The 14,989-nt window shown below is 35.4% G+C and overlaps 1 protein-coding gene across 1 annotated transcript in view; it reads left to right on the plus strand.

The window, feature by feature from the left end:
* LOC128864212 (uncharacterized) overlaps positions 1–14,534 on the plus strand; it is a 36,629-nt gene extending 22,095 nt beyond the window's left edge. Inside the window, exons 2-3 of the mRNA XM_054103772.1 lie at positions 13,856–14,059; positions 14,145–14,534. Coding sequence (XP_053959747.1) covers positions 13,856–14,059; positions 14,145–14,356 — 416 coding nt within the window. The 3' untranslated portion in view covers positions 14,357–14,534. The remainder of the gene's footprint in view (positions 1–13,855; positions 14,060–14,144) is intronic.
* The last annotated feature ends 455 nt before the right edge of the window (positions 14,535–14,989 follow it).

The following is a 14,989-nucleotide window of genomic DNA, read 5'->3' on the forward strand; positions in this document are numbered from 1 at the left end:
CGATGAGGCACTGGGTGATTTTATGGCTTTCGCGAACGCGCATATACATTGAAAAGCATAAATTGTGTTACTAGGTTACATATCCGTATACGCTGCCTTGTATGGTTGCCAATTTTCGCATTTCTTTTGCTATTAACCCATTGCCATTTCACCAGTTTGGGCAAAGCGTATGGAAGTGGGCGAGAAGTGTAATTTTCTTTTAAGTACTCACTGCTGTGAAAGAGGAAATTTGAAATATTTAACGGCATAACTTCAAGCAGTTATAGTTTTTAATACCTCCAGCACGAGATTAGTTAGAGTTAGGTTCTATGAATACAGAAAATATTTTTACAAAAGGTCTTGAAGAAAAAGGGTCACACAAAGCAGTATAGCAACTTTGATTTAAAACAAAAATATTCGTTTTTTTTTACTGTGAATTTAGGAGGAAATAAGTTGTATTAAGTACTTAAAACATGATAGTTTACAAGCTTGCGACATTCGTGAGAGTATTTCTAGAAATTTCTTCTGGCTAAAACAAGAGAGGGAATGGCGTAGAGCGTGAATAATAATAAAAATGAATACAAAAATACCAAAATAACATGAAAACAAATATCTAATTACGAAGTCAGCAAATCTGAATCAGCTGTCAAATTCAAAGTCAAATTCACTGAAAGCGGGATGGCGATTTGCAGATGTCATAGATTTTTACAGAGAGAGAAAAAAAGAGTGAGAGAGAGAGATACAAATATGTGAAAAATTTGTGTAGTTTGGCTTTCTGATAGGTTAGGTTAGATTCGCCTGGTTGGCATTAAGCCTCGCATAGACCTTTTAGTATCTAGCGATACCAGATGGAGACCGACCTCTATGAATACCGAAAGTAGACATCATGTAGGATATCAGCGCTTTTGGCAAATCTAAGCAGCGCTTGGAGATCCGCTTGTGTGTTTTTAATAATGCCGGATAAGCGCACAGAAGGTGTTCTAGAGTTTCCTCAACATCCTCTCTGCATTTCCTGCATTTGTCCGTGTTAGCAATCCCTATCTTGTACGCATGTAGACCCAATAGATTAGGACCTGTCACCATTCCTATGATAGTTCTGCAGTCCTTCCGCGAGAATGTAAGTACGAATGGAGTCAGTTTTTTGTCATTAGTTCTACGCATAACTTTTGCTGTTTTGCATGTAGCCAAATTAGTCCACCTAGCTTCCACTCGCTTTTTCATGTAGTCGTTCATTTCGTTGTATATAGTATTTAGCGGTTTTAGTATGTCGTTCTCTTGTTCAAATGGTAGTCTAGCAGCATTTTTTGCTATCTCATCTACTATTTCATTTCTCATAATGTCTTTGTGTCCAGGTGCCCAACAGATATGCAGGCCTACTGTTTGCAGCTAGCCTTTCTATGGTCTCCCTGCTCCGTTAAACATTTTTGGACTTAATACAATATCAGATTATTGATTTTATAGCTGCTGACTGTCCACGTATATATAATTTGTTGAGTTCTTTCTTGTTCTTGTGCAGGCTAGCTCCGCGACTTTCCCCACACCAGTAAATGCCCGCTCCCACTCCATCTAAAGTTTTAGAGCCGTCTGTGTAGATGTGAAAATTCCTAAATCCAGGCTTCATGCCTTAACACCCGAAACAAAATGACGGGCATCAATATCTTTACCAATTTAAATTTTGTTTTTATATAAATTATATTTAATTTTCTAACAAAAAACATACGATTTCAGTTTTCAAAATAAATACAAAAATTGGTTAAATTCCAAAAACTATTCTTCCCAATTCCACGATTATAATTAAATTTCATATAAGGTTCTTACACGAAAACCGCACAGAGCGAGTCCAAGCCGGTAAGAATATATACATTTTTTTTTTCAATTTTGAGACCTACACAGCGTTAAATAAATATAGAACTAGAACTTTTTAGCAATTTTTTTTTCGCTTTTTTTTAATCCATTTATTTATTGCGACATGTTTTTTAAACATTAAGCAATATTTTTACTTAAAGCTATTTAATTAATTTAACAGACATTTATGAAATGCACCCATTTACTAATTTTATGATAAATAATAAAATAGACTAATTTATAATGATATGAGGTCTGTTGTAGACTTTCTCTTGAGTCTGGTGAAGGTTATGGGATGTGCAGTTATTTATGTGAGAGTTATGTGAGGGTTTGAGTGCGATTGGATTCGAGTGTTGTATGATGGGGCATATTTTTTTCTGCAATTATTGTAGATACTTTGCAATCACGAATATTTTATGCATTTGTGATATAGCAAAGGGCGTTTGAGATCATTTTGAGGGTTTTCGACTGGAATCTTTAAAGTATTTTGATGCCTGAGTTAGCTGCAGTTGCCCGCAAAATTGAATGTCATATGTCCATATCGGTTTCGAGATAGCTGAGTAAAGTGAGAGCTTACATGAGAATATGAGAATTTCGATGTAGCAACCAATACAGGCTTCTGAGTTTTATTCCTAGAGCCTTCAGTTTGGTGAAAGTATGGATTTTCTATGAAAGTTTGTCATCAAAATGCATGCCGAGATTTTTTGTGACTTTGGTTTGGGGCATGATTAAAGTTATATTATTGAGCTTCGATTTAGTGTAAAAGTGACTTGGGAAGATTATGTCTCGTTTGGTTTAATGCGCCACTCTTTCAACCAATGAGTTATTTTATCTAGTATTTTTTGGAGTTTTTGTGGGGCCACATAGGGGTGGGAGTCAATTGTGAGTAAGGCAGTGTCATCCGCGTACGTTCCAACTATTGTTTCTTCAGAAGCTGGTATATCGTATGTGTGTAGCAAGTATAGGGTTGGGCCTATACTACTGCCTTCTGGTACACCAGCTGAACTTTCACATAGTTCAGATTGTTCTTCGCCTTGCTGGACAAAATATATCGATTTTTGAGGTAGGACTTAATAAATTTATCATGATTTATTGGAAGAGTGTATTTTATTTTATAGAGTAAGCCATCATGCCAAACGTGGTCAAAAGCTCGAGAAATGCAGCTGTGTAACGTTTTTTCTGTTCAAATGCTTCATATATGCAGTTTAAGAGTCTATGGACTTGGCCGATGGTGCAGTGTTTTTTCCTGATTATATTTCGGTCTTGAATTATTGGCATCACTCTTTTGAGAAAAACGGATTCCATTTTTTTAGAGGAAATAGGCAATAGGCAATAGGTTCAAGAGCTGATATGATTTGACTTGTTTAGCACTTTTTCTTGGTTAGCAATGTTTAACAATTTACTTATTCCTTATTGAATTTTACCATATAAATTTGAAAAAAAAATCACCAAATTTTCTGCGAGATTCCTGAAATTTTCCGATCCTTTTTTTGTTGTTGTTTGAGTATCCAAGAAGTTTGAATGTTGGACTTATATGGTTTTTGTAGGAGTATTTTTTGTACGGCAGCCGCCGAAGTCGAATGAGTTGGTGCGAGACTACCATTCGGAATTCAGAAAGATCGTAGTTTTGAATCGCGGTGAAATACCAAAATTAAGAAAAGGTTTTTTCTATTAGCGGTCGGCAGGCAATGGCGAACCTCCGAGTGTATTTCTGCCATGAAAAAGCGTCTCTTAAAAATATCTGCCGTTCGGAGTCGGCTTGAAAGTGTAGTCCCCTCCATTTGTGGAACAACATCAAGACGCACGTTACAAATAGGAGGAGGAGCTCGGCCAAACACCCAAAGAGGGTGGACGTGCCAATTATATATTTATATTTTTCATAAAAAATATTAAAATTAATTAAAAATACCCAAAATGTCAAAATTTGTTAATAAGTCATAGAGATTTAGTTATTTCACGCAATTTATTTATATCTGTGATCCAGGATCGAGCACAACAACTACTACTGGATCAGACGGTTTTCATACAGACATTAAACGACATTAGCGGGAGTCTCTTACCACCTTCCTAAACTCAATAATTCCAGGCACTCTCAAAACTGCCTTTTATATCAAGAAAAAATAAATAACGTAGAAGGAAAAAACTGAGTTATTCTAAAAACTACGTTTCACCCGGAATTAAAGGTTATTATATTTTTAAATTTACACGAGCATTGAAACCGAAATACAGAGCTCTTCCAGTTATGAAAATTCAAACTAGACCCACACATGGACATATCTGTGTATAAATCAGAGCTTACTTACATTCATCTTTCTTTATCTAATAAATAAGCTACTATGGGGAGGCGAATTAAGTGAGTCTGCGCAGAACTTTTATTTTCAAAGAAATACAATTTTTGTACTAAATAGGTAATCGAAAGTCAAAAGAGAAAGTACGTGAGAGTAGTCCTTTGTGCTAACATTAATTTATTGATGCACACTGGGGTGGATGATGATGACATGGCATACATAAATATATGTCTGCAAAGCAACAACAACAAGTAATAAGAATACTCCACCACATAAACAGTACTGCGCAAAACCCAAGCAACCCAAGCAAGCGCTGAGTCATAAATGCGAGATTTGTTTTTGAAGTATGCAAAACAGCCTGCGATGAAACTACAGCAGTTCAATATTTTGACCAGTTTGGATTTTTTCCCGATTTTTTTTTCTTTTTGTTTACTTCTTTTTTATAAAAGCATAGCTTATCATCTAACAAAAAAGCGTGTAGCTCTAAATTTTAAACTTTGTACAAAAATCAAAAAGGCAGAGTTGCTTCAAAGGTTCAAGCTTTTTCACAGGAATTTCTAAAAATATTGTTGGTATGCAATTTTAACCCAATTGAATTTGAGTACAATAATAACAAAAAAATTTAAATTTAAAATAATTAAAATCTCGGTTATTCGACAAATTGTCTGAGTAATCTTTGCCTCCAAAGAAAAATACGATAAATAAGATATAATGGCTGTTGTAGTAGTAGTTCATTAAGCCCTGCAAGTACAGTTTAGCCACTCATCGTCATCATTTCGTTTCACCTTAGACCCAGAAAACATACTGTATCAACGGGTTGTATCCAAAAGGAGAACTAAAGCCCTCCTTCTGCGATGGGTGGTGGTTGGAATCCGCTGACAGCATTCGGAGGCCGGGAGTTTAGGAAATTGGTAAGAGGCTCCCGATGAATGTCGTCTAATGCCTGTCTGTCTGATGCAGCAGTTGCAGTAGTGTTAGGTCCTGAATCTCGTCAGTATAGCTCAAGAGATGTTTCCTGACTCGACTGGGAGGTGGCTCAGCTTCCAGTAAGTGCCTATACAGATGATTTCTATGGTATCAATTTCACACAAATTGCTTGCTGAGCATCTTACTATGCTTCCTAACTGGAAGCATTGTAGCCTCGTTGTGAAGAAGGTGCCGGAGAGACATCAGGAGGTATTCCGCGGCTGTATTGGTGGTAGTATTCTGAGAGGTCTGAAGCTTAGCCCACTGCGTATCACAGGAGACTCAACGGGGGCAGCGTAGTTCAGAATCGAATTGCTATTGCCTATTACATTTCTGCGTCTTTGGTTATCTTTTTAAAGACTTTGTTGCGTTTCTGGATCTTAGTGGAACTTGCGTTTGTATGTGCCGAGAAGGAGAGCAAACTCTCAAAAGGTCATACAAATTAAAAAACTTCAAAAATTCCCATTTTTTCCATAAACGATGGAGATATGTTCAACCATATGGGAACAGCGTATGTAATTATAGATGGTATTAATTTTCGTACATGATTTTCTTGACTCTAGATGATTTTTATATAAAAAGGAATGCGTTTGTGGCCCACTCCAACTGTTGATTTACGTGATGATTGAAGTACAAAAACATGTTCAGGTTTATTCCTAAATATTTCACTGTGCTCCGCACCGAGATACTTGAGTCATTTGGGTTTGATTTTACTTCAAAATTTTTCCTATTTTTTCGTATACCACGACTACATTTTTTTACGAGAGGTTTGAACAAGATTTTTTCGCACTCCATTGGGTTTATTTTTAGGTGGCAATTTTTTGTATATTTTTCGACCTGATTGAAGGTTTTTTGGATATTTGAGTTTATGGATAATATCGCTAGCTTAGAGTGAAAAATTATGAAGTCCAGCCCACTTTTGCTAAGAAAATCTATTTAATGCAAGAAGCAAGAAAAATAAAAATAAATTCATAATTTCTTAAAATATTTGTTTCATTTTTAAACGTTTCATTCAATGATGAGCAACTTTGCCACGTTCAAACTACTACTCAAAGAATACAAAAATACAAAAACGTTTCAAAGTTGCGGAAATCGATTCGATTGATGTTTCTTTATCTTGGAATACGAAGAATTTTTTATACGAGATGTTATGTTCATGTAAAATTTGAAAAACCGGCCCTAGCAACTTTTCACTCTAAGTTAGCGATTTGTTATTTGTGCGTACATGTCTTGTTAAAGTATTTGGGTGAGTTCCTCCTCTAATTTGTTATGCGAGACTTGATGTTGCCCTAAAAAGAGAGGTTTAAAGCCAACTATGATATACAGAAAAAATGCAGAAAAGAATGGGTGGAGATGCAATATCCCACGAAGGTTTATTCTAGTGAAAGTGCAGACGACACATCGCTGCTACTGAAGTATTTAAGGGGTTAAGGGTAGTTAGAATTTTCAAAAAATTAGATTTTTTTCATTTCATTAAATTATGATATCTTAAAAATATTGTGTGAAAATTTGAATTGAATCCGACAAATGTTTTTCGAGTTATTCAACTATTAACAAAGGGCGCTCGGGCGCTCCGGAGCGTTCGAGAGGAAGCAGCAAAACTTTAAATGCGTTTTTCTCAAAATTATGTTTCTTGAACTGGTGATCACTGTAACTTAAAAACCGCTTGGTAGATTTCAATCAAAATTATACTGCTTTCGAAAAACATAAAAAACTTGGGCTCGATCGAAGGATTGTTTTTTTCAAAAATTTCGATTTTTTTAAACAATTAATTGTCGGATGTTTTCTCGAAAATTTGAAAAATGTTTCCTGAGAAATTTGAAAAAGCAAAAAAATCTTCGATCAGCCAGAAGATTATCTATTAATAAAACTAATTTCTTTTGACCGATTGATTTTACAAGTAGATGAAACTCCAACGACTTGTGAAGATCACCGCAAGGGACTTCTGGAGAAACGGGCTCCACATAAACAGCGATAACTTTTACAATTATTAATTTTTTATTTTTTTTGTTGATATTTTGTCAAGTCAAGTCGAAATATGACGTATTAATGCTACGCTTTTATTTTTGTAAAATAAAGCAATTGACCAGCAAAAAAGAAAAAAATATTGAAAATCATCATTTTTACGGGCCTCTGACCACTTAAGTATATCCCTTTTGAAGTTTTCATAAACTCAGGAATCAAATTTCACGGTCTTTCAGCGCTAATGAAAAACAATCCGCTGGAAGTAAGTGAATTGTATTTAGGAACAACCAAGCTGTTATGCCTCAGTGACTTGGTTGGCGGAAGCTTGTCATATAATATTATATATAAATGGTTAAATTTCAAGGGCCAATGTTGAATGTGAACCACACCTAAACGTCAAGTTGCTTCATTTCATTTCATTTGACATTTTTCAATTTAAAATTAATTCAATTTGAACCATGGAAAGATATACAATCGAACAACGCACTAAAGTTATTCAGGCTTATTATGAAAACGGGCGTTCAAATCAAAATCAAAATCATCTTCAGTGATGAGTCACATTTTCACCTCGAATGATAATCCAAGAGTGATTGCCGAAAAACCAATACACCCACAAAGAGTGACTGTTTTGTGCGGTTTATGGGCCGGCGGCATCATTGGGCCGTATTTTTTCCAAAATGACGCCGGTCACGCAGTTACTGTGAATAGTGTTCGCTATCGTGAGGTGATAACGAACTTTTTATGGCCCGAATTGGAAGGTATGGATGTAGACGATATGTGGTTTCAACAGGACGCTGCCTTTTGTCACACAGCTAACGAAACAATGGCTCTTTTGCGCGAAAAATTTGATGGCCGAATAATCTCACGTCGCGGCTATGTCAATTGGCCGCCAAGATCATGTGATTTGACACCGTTGGACTTCTTTATTTGGGATTGTTTGAAAGAAAAGGTGCACGTCGATAAGCCAGCAACAATTCAAGAGCTAAAAGATGCGATGATTCGGCACATTAACGGCATAGAACCTCAAATATGCCTCAGCGTCATCGAAAATTTAGACCATCGGATGTAGGTGTGCCGCCGAGGCCGCGGCGGCCATTTGGCCAATATTTTGTTTTAGATGTAATTGAGCCATACCAGTATTATCATAATAAAGAGAAATGACAATAGTTTTTTTTTTTAATTGTGTTTTGTTTAAAATGAACACCTGCCTTTAAAACTTAACCACCCTTTATTTTACCCCATAATTTTATATGACAATTTTTTATATACATTTTTATTATTATATATTTTTTGGAAACTTCCACTGTAAGCGCAAAAGAGGCAGTTTTCCTCCCAAAAGTTCATTCAAAAAAATTGTTTCATTAGAAAAAATTGTTTCATTAGAAAAAATTGTTCTACGATTTGATGTTTCATAAGCGAATACGGCGCATCGAACTCGGGCTCAATCGAATAGTTGTCACGCATAAACCGCGTAACTACGATAACTGATTCACTCCCACTCGCATAGATCCGTAATTAGAACGCCTTTGACAGCACAGCGCATTGCTTTGCAAGTAAAGTCATAGTGGGAGTAGTTGACAACCAGTATAGCAGTAAGTTATAAAAGAGTTTATGTTGTGTAAAATTTGTATGTCGCCAACCAATATCAATGGAGCCATGCCAATGGCAAAGAGTACAACAAAAACGTAAACAAGAACTAAAATTCCGTTGAAAATTAGAACACGCGTCATGGCGGCGCCAATTGTCTGGCTGTGTCCTTTCGCTGTGTCCTTTGAAATGGTATTTCACTCGGTAGTTATGCAAAATTGGCGCCAAGCGCTGAGTTTTTCTCATAAAACTATATTGATAAAATCAAAGGGAAAATAACCAATGGAAAGCTTAAGGAAAGGGCGATAGAGAACAGTGGGTGGCGTTTTTTGATATGTATTCAAAGCCAACTAAGTCATCACAAAAGGCCATAATTTGCAAGTAATGAAAATTTTTATCACATCATCATTTACTAGCGCACAAGTGGAAGGAAGATAAGTGAAAGCTTAGTCAGTAATTTACGAAATGCGTTAACCGTTATGCGCTTTCGCTTCAACCACATGTTGCATTTCGCATTCTGCATTTTGCAGTTTATTTTATTTTCCTTTTAATTTGAAAGCTTCTGCAGAGGGAAAAACATTTCACCAACGCAAGTGTCAATTATTTCTGATTTCCTGTATGCACACAACTATCTACACCGCCGAGCAAATATGTATGTACGAGTATAAGTGGCATACTGACACTGTTTAAAAGCAAAATATGTTTTAACAACGTGGGCGCCCAGTTGACTGGGATTTCCTGTCGGAATGTGCCAATAATTCAAAAAAGGCGAAGTAATAATAAATTCGCAAGCATTCTTCTTTTGTGCATGTGTGTGTGAGTATACATATATACCTATGTCTATATGTGCATATGAATTTATGCGCATTTCTTCATCAGCCTCATTACTTGGCGCTGTGATGATGTCAGCGTTGTCAATTTGCTGGCTGAGTGTACAAATACTCATAAGTATAATAGTGTGTGTGTGTGTATATGTAGATGTATGTATGTATGAATGTCATACGCATAATATTTCTTTACGTGTGCCATCCTAGATGTTTACAATAACTTTAACCCACAACTATTATTGGTTTTCTTCTTTTTCTTCTTCTTTACTTTTGCTTTACATATCACAACGGTCGTGACAATATTTTGATTTGTTATGTGAGACCGTGAAAAGCGTAGAAAAACCTACTTTTTCATATAAAATCTTATTTGAAAATGAAAAGATAGGAAATTTATTTCCTTTAAGGTTCAAGTTACCCTAAAAAATTTAATAAATTTGTGCCAGCCAAAAAAAAAACAAGAAAAATGCACAGCCAACTAAGCAATGAGTTTCTAATGAATTGTTAACCAAAATGAGGTCATATTATATTTTAGCGCACCTAGAAAGAAAATGATGCATATACGGGCATTTAGAGAAGAACTTCCTATCTTTTTGGGTTGCATTGGCGGTATCCCAAGTAGGATAGATACGATGACTATAAATAGAAATCCAAAAATGCAGTACAATTTTTCGAATAATATACGAGGGCCATTGAATGGATATCTAGAGGACTGAAAAATGTGTCCACTTGTGAGGGAACTGTTAAACAAGTTATTAATAACTTGCGACAAAATTTCCAAAACCAGAACATATTCCAGGTAGGCGAGTTTTCCTTTAATTGCAACATCTTGGAGATGTATATGAAGATCAGTAAGCAAGACAACGCCCTTGGGGTCAGTGTGATATAAAGAAACAGCTTTTAGTTTCCTTATAGCTAAATAGAGCCCTTCATAAGAGCTGCAGTAATTGACGTTATTGAAGATATTCGTGAGTCCATTCAGGAAGTAAAAGTCTCTTTTCATACCCCACTCGACCACTCAAAGGCATTTGATTCAGTTAACCACAGTATCTTATTGGCAAAACTCGAACAAATTTTTTAGCTTTCCCCTCTATACAGTTTATTGCCTATTTTCTAAAAAAATAGGTCACAAGCTGTCGGTATTGGGCCACTGACATCATCTGTTTTGGAATTGCTTAGGGGAGTTCCGCAATAATCTATTCGTGGTCCTCTTCCCTTTTCTTTGTACATCAACGACCTATCAGCAATCTTTACCGAAATGCATTCTCACTTGCATGCAGATGATGTCCAGATTTATCGATCTTGCAAACTCAATGGTATAAATGACTGTGTTCTGAAAATCAACCAAAATTAATGCCACATTAACAAATTAAGAAGTCTCAATTTGTGTTTGTTATTTCAAGAAAGTCTCTCCAGGCTTCAAATTTTCCTAAAATCTTACTCGACATTACTGTAAATTATAAGTATTCGGTTAAAATCTCGGAATCATTTTCAACCGAAGATTAACTTGGGATAGTCTCGTAACTTTAGTCGTGGGTAAGTTGTACGGAATACTTCGCGCGCTCTGGACTACGCAAGACTTTACACCTCTACGAACTTGCATCCTAAATGTTAAAACATATGTTAAGACATCGTTATTGTATGGTTGAGAAATCTTTATAAATTGTGGTTATGCGTGTAAACACAATCTTAATGTATTGTTTAATAATATTACTCGTTATGTGTTCGAGACCAAGACAAGAGACCAAATTTCTCATCTGAAACAATCTACTCCATGTCCTTGTACAAGCTTTTTCAGTTCAGTTCCCCCTTATTTTTGCGCGAAATCTACTACTCGAAAGTACCTGGGCGCCTCGCACTTAAAACAACTGCCATGAAATCGGTGAGAAACTTAAAATTTCTCGCTGCTAGACACAAAACACAAACATCGGAAAGACAGTACTCGGTGCTTGTGACTCGATTTTGGAATTCTCTTCCGCATAATTTAGTATCTTTAAGTAGCATGGACACATTTAAACGCGAACTTTGCAGATATATTAGTACTAAGAGGGATAATTTGAATTTTAATCATAAGTAATGTTAACTTGATATATATTTCTTTGTAACTTAAAATATCTTTGTAAATTTTACCATACAAATTGTTACCTATTACGACTAGCACTAATAATTACAAGGTTTATCTTTGCTGTGTTAGAATCGAATCATTACATAAATAAATAAGAAGTTAACTCAACTTAACTGCGATATAGTTACAGTTCAATCCTGATATTTTCAACTTGGACTTGTTTGTGAACTAAATTAATAGTATTGGAAACTGAGCAACTGCTGAAAGTGAAAGCTCGTCTTCTGCGGTTCAACAGCTATCGTCTTTAGGGATGTCTGCTTTCTCTAAAGCACCTTTCCTGAAACAATTCTTCACTCTCTGTGAACTTTCTTGCTTCTACGCATTTCACATGAAATAAACAACATCTTACATGTCGTTTCAACAATTCATGAAATGATGCCAGTTGGATGCCATAGTCAGATTTCGTATCGGGGAATGTGAGGTGAATCAAAAAATGCTTGTAAAAACTTAGTCGCAAAATGTTAGTTTGGGGAAAAAGAAATCCATTATCTGATAGTGATCGATATCTCTTAAAGTATTGATCCAACAATTTAAAGTTTATTCTTGTTGTCAAGGTGACATTTCACACTAAAAAAAATATTTTGTCTTGTTTGGTTTGTTCCATTCAGTTGTGAGTTACAGGGTGTTAATAATAGAAGTCAGCAAAGAGAAAATTCGGTGCATTTTAGAGTTTTTCTTTAATAAAGGCGAAAATGCAAGCCAGGCTGCTGAAATCGTAAATTGCAATTTTGGTTTCGTTGATTGGGTTCAGGCATTTTTAATGTTAACGATGCACCTCGCACAGGCAGGCCGGCCATCGGAAGTGTCGATTAAATCATAAAAATAATCGAAGTTGACCCGCATGTTAGCAGTCGTAGCATAGCCCAGGAGCTAAAAATAGAACATCAAACCATTTTAAACCATTTACCACTACGTAAAAGTAATGGATTTCCAAACTCCAACTTGGATTTCCCTAAACTAATATCTAAATATGGCAAAAATAACAAAACATACTAAAGAATGCAGAACGAAATTTCGTCTTAAAATTTGATGTTCTACGATCGATACCATAACCAACTAATTTATTCCTTCTTTAGTGCATGGGCAAAGAAAATGTATGGACGTCTATCTTTTGATTAAGTCTCAGTATCGTTAAGAAAAGTTATTTTTCAGTTCAGTTTATGGTTATTTTTTATTATTATAGTATTCGGCTAAACTCCTCTAAAAGTTACTTGGTGTACTTGCAAAATTGGCATTGCCAAGCTCACTATTATTAGCTCACCCAAGCCAAAGGTTCAATTGACTAGGCCATATCGAAGGCATGTATTCAAAAGCTTCCGTTCTCAAAGCTGTTACAGTTCTGCTAGTTAGAAGAATGTAAAAAAGAACTGTGAACCGTTGGTGCTTCTAACTGCCACTGAGAAAGAAGAAATGAAAGAATTTCATTCACACTTCAGCGTCGTACAGTATGAGAGGCTTATAGATCATGTCTTCTGTTCATGTAAAGAGTACAACCTACCTTGGTTACATTACAACATTAACCTACAACCTAATTATCACTTGAATCTTTAGGAAAATTTACAGTCATATTTATTATGCATTATATAAAATCAACTTCAATTTTTGGTCAATTTTCTGGAAAATTGTGGCTTTGACAACGCTGGTGGTGAAATTTCTATGATTCGCTGGCCGCCACGATAACTCAGCTCCAGGTTGTCTGAAAGGAAAAATTCAAATGGCATTTTACTCCTTATGAATATAGTTTCAGTATGAGCTATTGAAAAAGATGTTTTCGAAATTTAATAGGTATAACTGCGATGGTTGAAAGACAAAATTTGTTTTTTCGCACATTTTTTCCTCGGATTTTTATTTATAAAAAAAGGCATGCCTGTAGCTTATTTTCCGTACTTTATGATAGGGACAGATAGAGACAGATATTCGAGATTCGTAAACTTGACAGCAATCGACCGAATAGTTCTCGTGATATCATAGCGGCCGTATAGAAAAATGCTGTTTTGAGAAAACTATTGCTATTGCTCGCGCGCTTTCTCAGTGTTATCGATCACGCATAACTTCGTCAATTTAACGAATTTTGTCATGAAATTTTGCACAGAATTCTTTGAAAGTATAGTAAACAAGAATCGGTAAAAAAATAATCGATTTTTTTAAGCCGGGGAATGGGAATCCCCCCTTAAAATCAATATTTTGTTATTTACCTAGTAAAAAACTAATATAGCTACACTGAAATTCCTATTATTAAACATTATTTTATTCATTTCATTTTATTAACTTTACAGCCAACCAGCCAAGACAATTGGAATGCTGGCACTGCAGCTCCGAGACCATTGGTGCCGAGGACTTCTGCGACGTAACCTTTGATGAGGATAACATTCCTAGGCCAGAAGTGATGAAGGAACATAACATCAGCGTTTTGCGTAATTGCAGCAGCACCACACATTCGGAGCACGAGCGACCTGTTTGTCGCAAAACTGTGGAAGAGAGTGAGCGCATCTAATACCCAACAACAATAACTGTACATATGTAATTACTAACATTTCAACTTTCCTGGTATTCCTTTCCTTGTAGTCAACGGCAAAACGATCACAAAACGCTTCTGCTATTACACCAACAAATCGGATTCGCTGGAGCATTGTATGGAGGAGCTAACCGAAAATAATGTTAAGCGAATATTTTGTCAGGATTGTCTAACCGATCAATGCAATGGTGGCGGCCAACAATTTGTCTCATGGCTCAGCCAATTGCTGCCACTAGTGTTGGCTAAAGCGGTGTGCTTTTAAGTTATAATAGAATTAGACAAATTCGAGCTATCGGCAGTTTTAGTTAGGAAATTAAAAAATTAATTTTACGTAATGATTTAAAAAAAAAAATTAAATTTATATTCTTTTTGATGCTATTGATTTGAAAAATAATGTAAGAATATTAATAAGTAAAAGTTATGTACTGATTTAGTATAATTTTTTTATAATAGAAAGAAAGTAGTTCAACTGTGCTTTTTGGTTGCCAATTGGTTGTTGTAAATTGGCCTTTAAAAGGAGTTTCACAATTAATATTTGGACGCTGCGTTTTAATACTTAATGACTGTAAGTTACGAAAAATAAATTAAATTTATGAAAGAAAAAATGCTAATTTGTTATAGAAACAGTGATTTTTAACCCATTATTTTAATTATCTAAAAAGCAGGAAGTTGAATTCCTAATTTCGACGTGAAAATATTTTAGCCTTAGCGGAAAATATGTCGCTAGCAAATTATCCGCTTATGTTTTGCTAAACCTTGAAAATGCTGATTTTTTTCAAAGTAAAAAAATAATTTAAATTTTTTTTTTATTAACTAAAATTTAATTAATGACTTTTGAATGTCAATCTAATATTCAAGTGCTTCGCCGTCGTACCGCTAATACCTCACCGAGTTT

The sequence above is a fragment of the Anastrepha ludens genome, chromosome 5 (assembly GCF_028408465.1).
Source record: "Anastrepha ludens isolate Willacy chromosome 5, idAnaLude1.1, whole genome shotgun sequence".
NCBI classification, from domain to species: Eukaryota; Metazoa; Arthropoda; class Insecta; order Diptera; family Tephritidae; genus Anastrepha; species Anastrepha ludens.